Genomic DNA, 7500 nt, shown 5'->3' with positions numbered 1-7500 from the left:
ATATTTGTGTAGATTTAAGGATGAAATGTGGAATCAGACACACACACACACTCACACACACACACACACACACACACACACAGCATAGCTCTTCTCCCGTATTCAAACAACTAGGTAAGAACACACACACGCACACACACACACACACATTCTCACTCTCACTTTCATACACAATGATGCATGTATATACATACATACATACATACATACATACATACATACATACATACATACATATATATATATATATATATATATATATATATATATATATATGTATATATGTATATGTATATTATCTCCATGTGTTTATGTTTGTATGGATGTATACGTGTGCATGGACGTATATATGTATAGACGTATGTATGTATGTATGCATGAATATGTGTATGCATGTATCAATAAAAGTACACACACACCCATCATATATTCAAATGACTAATAAATATTCCATTTTCTTTCCCATCACATCCCAGAGTTCGTAGGGGGTAACTGCACTAAAAAAAATCATGACGGCAACCGTTTTTTTTCATTTCTTTTAAATTTAATCATGCAATTCTCGACATAAACAACTCCAGCTGATAAAGGGGTTAAAAAAGAACGACGCATCATAAATGGATAAATGTCTGAGTAAACTGTTATCATCATATTTTCGTCGTGCAAATCCGCCGACCTCACGTATTTGGGGAAAACCCGCCGAGAGCAAAACAGAAGTCCATAAAAGGCTCAGGTTCGATGTTTTACGTAATATCTGTCTGTTTATGTGTGGCGGTGTGTCTGTCTGTCTGTCTATCCATCTTTGTATTTTAGATTTATCTATCTATCTTTTTGTTCATCTGTCTATCTTTTTTATTTATCTGTCTATCTTTCTTTCTATATATCTATCTATCTTTTTTATGTATGTATGTATCTATCTATCTTTCTATCTATCTATCTATCTATATATCTATCTATCTTTCTATTTATCTATCTATCTATATATCTATCTATATTTTTATGTATGTATCTATCTATCTTTCTATTTATCTATCTATCTATCTATTTATCTATCTATTTATCTATCTGTCTATTCATCTATCTATTTATCTATCTTTCTATTTATCTATCTATCTTTCTATTTATCTCTCATTTTTCACATTTCTTAATACCTCCTGATTTTGACTTTTTCCATATACATTTTTCAACTATCTATCTATCTTATATTTGCAGTCCATCGATCGACAGCTCGAGAAACCCGACAACTATTTTATGCGTTCATATATACATACATATAAACGCACATACACATACACAAACATACACACGTACGGACACACACACACACAGACACACACAGAGCATATCTTATCTATCAATATAAATCTTTCAAGTAATATATAATCTGGAATGTATTTCATATCACATTAAATCAATATAAAAAGTTGGGAGCAACGCAATAACTAAAATGAATCACTTAAACGCTAAAATGACGTAAAGAATTATCTATTTTATTAATGAATTATCTTGTGGAACATCACTTTTTGATTCTCTCTGTCTGTCTGTCTGTCTGTCTGTCTGTCTGTCTCTCTCTCTCTCTCTCTCTCTCTCTCTCTCTCTCTCTCTCTCTCTTCTCTCTCTCTCTCTCTCTCTCTCTCTCTCTCTCTCTCTCCCCGTTGTTATTTTTTATCACTCTTATCACTTACGCTAAATAGACATCAAAGTCATTGAAAAAAAAAAACATTTACCGTCTCTCATCACGTGATCACCGTCTATTTCAACCCAACGTGACTATTTTTTAGAATTATCAGGATCTGAAGCCATAAAACATGGCATGGCTGTAAAAAGACGGGTGTCTAGACGAGCGGTTCCATTGTGTGTGTGCGTGTGTGTGTGTTTGTGTGTGTGTGGGGGGGGGTGGCAGGGAGGGATTGAAGGAAAATAAAGTTAATCATCTAAATCTATATCCATCTCTCTGTCTATGTGTATATGCACGTATAACACACACACACACACACACACACACACACACACACACACACACACACACACACACACACACACACATGCAAAAGTTCCTCGCATAAACAAGCGAAAAAGGCAAGTCTTCCGCTAACCAAATGATTAAATTTAGCGAGTTTTGCTCTAACAAGTTTGATTACAATGTAACTTCTCCCTCTCTCTCTCCCGTCTCTGTCTCTGTCTCTCTCTCTCTCTCTCTCTCTCTCTCTCTCTCTCTCTCTCTCTCTCTCTCTCTCTCTCTCTCTCTGTCTCTCTCTCTCTCTCTCTCTCTCTCTTTTTCTCTCTCTCTCTCTTTGCATATATGCATTAGAATGAAGAAAGAGACAAAAGAAAGAAAGAAAGAAAAAAATGAAAGAGGAGGCAAAAGAAAGGAAGAAAGAAAGAAAAAGAAAAAAAACGAAAAAAGGTCGAACATTCCCTCAAAAATGAATAAAATTGTTGGCAATATTTTAAAGAATTACGAAGCTTCTTGATATTTGTATGTGTTATTATTGTTTGTATTTATGTATGGAAGTATAATGTATTTATGTATATATATGTTATGTATGTATGTATGTCTGTATGTATGGCTAAATGTGTCTCCATATACGTTTGTATGTAAATAAGCATGAATATTTTCAATAAGAGAAATAAATATAAAAATTAGCCAGCCAAATATATAAGCATTTAAAATAAATCACACACGCAAACCCAGGCTCACCCACCCACACACACACACAAACACACATCCCTCCCACACCCACACACACACACATCCCCCCACTCCCACATACCCACACAGACACACATCCCCTCCCTCCTCCCCACACACGCACACACACACACACACACATCCCCTCCCCTCCCCACACACACACACACATACCCCCCTCATACACCCACACATACCCCCTCACACACACTCTCCCCCACACACACGCACCCCCCACACCCACACACGCACACACACACGCACACACACACAAGACCCCACCCTCCATCCATAAACTGAAGATGACTGAGACGAAATGAGAAGCTTCCCAACCTCCTCCGATCGCGCCCTTAATCACGACTCGAAGAACTGACAGAAACCGCCATTCCTAACATTGTCCAAAACCGGTTCAAAAAGCCCCAAAAAGCCAAAAAAAAGACAAAGAAAGAAAAAATAATAATTTTCGAAGTTTCGGAAATCTAGATTGATTGGTCGCATCATCGATTTCTTTTTTTTTTATTTGCAATTCCGGAATATCTTGTTATATTGCAAGAGGGTTGTTGCTATGTTGTCTAGCAATGTCAAAGCTTGAATGAGAGTGAGGTCAGTGGATGCAGAATCTATATATAACTCTGATGCTTCTTGTTTCTGTGTTGGGGTAAGCATGCGAGCATATGCTGTTAAAAGTTAAAAGAAAAAGAAGAGAGAATGAGAGTGAGAGAGAAAGAAAGAGAGAGAGAGAGAAAGAAAAAGAGACAGAGACAGAGAGAGAGAGAAAGAGAGAGAGAGAAAGAAAGAAAGAAGAGGAGGAGAGAGAAAGAGAGAGAGTGAGAGAGAGAGAGAGAGAGAGAGAGAGAGAGAGAGAGAGAGAGAGAGAGAGAGAGAGAGAGAGAGAGAGAGAGAGAGAGAGAGAGAGAGAGAGAGAGAGAGAGAGAGAGAGAGAGAGAGAGAGAGAGAGAGAGAGAGAGAGAGTTTCTTCAGACTCAGTGCTAAAAAAGTAAGAAAAAATAGATAAAGAGATAAGTAAATAAACAACTAAACAAATGAATACCCGGATGGAATAACATATAAAACACGACGTAAATAGACAAATGAATAGATCAATAAAGAAGTGATTGAATAAGTTAACGAAATAAGATAAGAAACTGCACTTCTAATTTATAATTATTTACTGACCCATCTAGTTACAACAGTATTACCCCAACATATTTTGTTTTGTATCGAAAGAAAAAAAAAAAAAAAAGAAAAAAAAAAAAAAGGAAACAGAGGGAATTGAAAAGAGAAAAGGAGAAGAAGAAGAGAAAGAAATAACAAAAATAGATGATAGAAGATGTTAGGGGAATAGGAGAGAAATGTAAAGAATCAAATGAGAGATGAAGAAAACAAAATAAATGAAAGCAATATAAAGTTCCAGTCTAGTCAACGTTAAAATAAATAATCTCCAATATAAAGTTCCAGATACCAGTCCAATCAACGCTAAACATACGTAAAAGAATACATACATATTTGTTTTCCTTTACAAGTGCATGCAAATCCAAGCATGTATGTATCATCACTTTGCATGTACGTCATTCGCCCCTGTGTCATTTGCATCCTGGTGAGAGCACAACATTTCGTCACCATAATAATTTCCATCTTATCATTCCCCTTTCAAGATATTTATAGAATCGAACAACAGCAGGTCCGAACACAAAAGCCCAGGAGGCATTATTGCATACGAATAACAATATATCAAGGAGACTAATAAATTGGAAAAAGCGCAATTCACCCACAGCAGCTCAGGTCATCAGCGGTGTCAACAAAGGACTATGCTGACGGCGATGCTGACGGCGATGCTGATGATTTTGCTGATCTTGATATGGAGATCCATCGTGACGTCACGCGGGAGAAGGTGGACGAAGGCGGGTGTAAATATTTTTGGCGCGAAAATGTCGTTTTCTTTTTCCTTTTTTGATTATGCGTTTTTGTATTTCTTATATATCTGAATACGTTCGTTTTTTTTTTATTTGTATATGTCTTTGTGTGTGTTTTTTAAGTTGAGGTGTCGCATTATAGTTCCATTCAGGTCGTCCATTGTAAGATAAGGGGATTTCCGTTTTCTATAGGGACGTTTGGATATGTTGCCGTTTTCTATTGTGTAAGGATGAAATGGTTATTTCTATACGGGTAACTGAGTAATTTTAAAAGAAGGATACCGACAGAAGTCACTGATAAAAAAAGAAAAAAAAAATCGCGCTCAAATTTCAAATCAATGGTGCAGTTCGGTGTGGACTGAATTCAAACGTCCACGGGATTATGATTGATTCAATGGCAGTCAATCAACGGCAGATATACAGAAAACTATCTATCAAACTGATTTGTGTTCCATGTTTAGAAGTAAAAAATTCGGTCAGAATAAATACATTGTGGATGGCTACGAATACATAAACATACTCACACACACGCACACACATACACACGCACAAACAAACTCACCCACACACACGCGGACACACACACACACACACAACAAACACAACCACACATCCACACACACACACACACACACACACATATATACACCCACACACACACACATACACCCACACAAACACACACACATCCACAGGGACACATGCACACACAACAAACACCCACACACACAAACACAAATATACACGTTTATCTGCCTTTGTAGCAATATATTTTCCCGTGTCTGTTATAATAATTTTTCGAACGTCTCACACGAGAATGCTGATTAATTGATTGCCTAATAATGTTCAGGCAAAATCAGAAAGTTCTTGTATATCAAAGTGCATTTATAGATAAATTTGTGACATTTAATTCAGTCATGAAAAAAGTGATGAGTTGAGCCAATCGTAACAGTTGATATTAATTAAATCACAGGAACGCAAACATAATACACACACCTTCACACACACACACACAGGCGCAAACTCACACATACCCCACACGTACATACCCCTCCCACATACCCACACACACATCCCCATCCCCCACACACAGCCACATACCCTCCAAACACAAATACCCTAACAAACGCCCCCCCGACAAACATGCATACATACCCCCCCCCCCACACTCCATACCCCCTCTCACCCACACCCCCCCCCAAAAAAAAAGAAGAAAAAAAAACATACCCCTAAACATAAACACCCTAACACACATACCCCCCCCCACACACACACACACGTACACATACCCACACACCCGCCAATACTTCATCCCAGTCACCACTATCCAGTCGCTATTTCAAATCATTATAAAGGAATCTACTCCATGAATAAAGAATCGGATGAAAAGATTTCGATTATTTGTTGTCCAATGACATGAAAAAAAAAAAATCTGGTGGATAAAATTGAAAAAAAATTGCTGGACAGAATAGAGAATGAGGAAAGTAATAAAAAAGGGGGAGTGGTATTGTCGAAGGGAGAGAAATGGAATAGGTAGAACTGCCGTAAGAAACTATGTGAAAGAGGTTTTGCGATTGGCGCCATGACAGGAGACAATGGGTGCATTTTTCCCTGATTCGGTTCGTGGTTTTAGGGTTTGGTGGCGTGATTTCACATGTGGTTTACCTACAAAATATAGATAGATGTAAAAAGGGGCGCACTTGACTGATCTTAAGACACATGGCCTTTGGACACGGAGAGAGAGAACGTTTTCAGAAACAGTTGAAAAAAGGGACGCTTCGCCACTCGTCCACTTCTGGGAAAGCGTCCCCCTTGCTTCCCGTTCCGAAAGGCGATCATTCCCCCGCGGCCGGATCCTCGAGGCTGACGGACGAGGCGGCTCGCACTTACCGTTCCTCGGGGATGGTGAAGGTGACGCGCTGGGACTGCGACGACACCTTGCGGGCGGCGCTCGGGGTCAGCCTCGGCGGCGCGGACTTGGGCGTCGGAGGCAGAACGGCGCGGCGGCTGATCACGGGCGTGAGCTGGGGACTCCTGCGTCGGGGGCTCTCCGTGCCCTCCCTGTGCAGCGTGAGCAGCAGGGGCACGCCGACGTCAGCGGCCTTGTTTCGGGCGCGACGTCGGGCGGCCAGGTTGGCGGCCTCCTGCGGGTCGAGGTTCATGGTGGCGACGTGGTACGGGATGGACGCCGGGTCGTTCAGGTCGAGCTCGAGCGCGGGGAGCCCCTCGGACGCGGGGCGGGCGAGCGCTTCCTTCTTGAACACTTTCCTCATTCTCGGTGCTTGCGGCTGGCCTGTGGGCGTGCACGGTGCGGAGGCGGCGCGGGCGGGCGACGGCGAAGGAACCTGCGGGCGGGATCGGGCGGGCGAAAGCGAAGTCCTCGCGGGATCGGATGCGGGCGTTGCTGCGTCTGCACTCGAGGCTGACTGAGGCAGGCTCGGAGGGGCGTCGAGGGAGGCCCTGCCTTGGTCGGCCGCCCCGCCCCCCGTCGGCGTCGGCTTCTCGTGGGGCGTAGGCTCCGGGCTCGCTGTCTGGGCGGGGGCATGACTGGCGGGCATCACAGGCATTGTTAGGGCCATTGTGCCTCTGTTGTCGCGGCGCGGTGACGAAAGACCTCGAGCGCCGCCAAGTGTCCCGGCGTCGGACGAAGACTGAGAGCCCCGCGCGAGACTTTTCCCGGAGATCAGTTCCAAGGTGTTAAATTTATGATTGTTCGATAAAAGCACAAAGCGTTGCATTATGTTTATCTGTATATTTCACGATATCACACACACACGAAATAAAATATTGGATTACTTTATCAGTCATTCAGTCCGACCCTCGCGGCGACGGAAAGCTCCATCACGTTTCAGGTTTTCGTTTTGTCCTTGACATTGCCTGCACAAATAGGAGGATTAT

At 41.6% G+C, this 7500-nt stretch overlaps 1 protein-coding gene across 4 annotated transcripts in view; it reads right to left on the bottom strand.

The window, feature by feature from the left end:
• LOC113830095 (proton channel OtopLc) overlaps positions 1-7265 on the bottom strand; it is a 172040-nt gene extending 164775 nt beyond the window's left edge. For 3 of the 4 annotated variants that reach the window (XM_070136551.1, XM_070136552.1, XM_070136553.1), the window contains exon 1: positions 6493-7265. In XM_070136551.1, the coding sequence (XP_069992652.1) occupies positions 6493-7181 (689 nt within the window). In that variant the 5' untranslated portion in view covers positions 7182-7265. The remainder of the gene's footprint in view (positions 1-6492) is intronic. The other variant, XM_070136554.1, reaches the window with a different exon arrangement.
• Between the last annotated feature and the right edge of the window lie 235 nt (positions 7266-7500).

The sequence above is a fragment of the Penaeus vannamei genome, chromosome 22, assembly GCF_042767895.1.
Source record: "Penaeus vannamei isolate JL-2024 chromosome 22, ASM4276789v1, whole genome shotgun sequence".
NCBI lineage: Eukaryota > Metazoa > Arthropoda > Malacostraca > Decapoda > Penaeidae > Penaeus > Penaeus vannamei.
The sequence above is the reverse complement of the archived record's forward strand: the minus strand, read 5'-3'. Positions and strand labels throughout refer to the sequence as shown.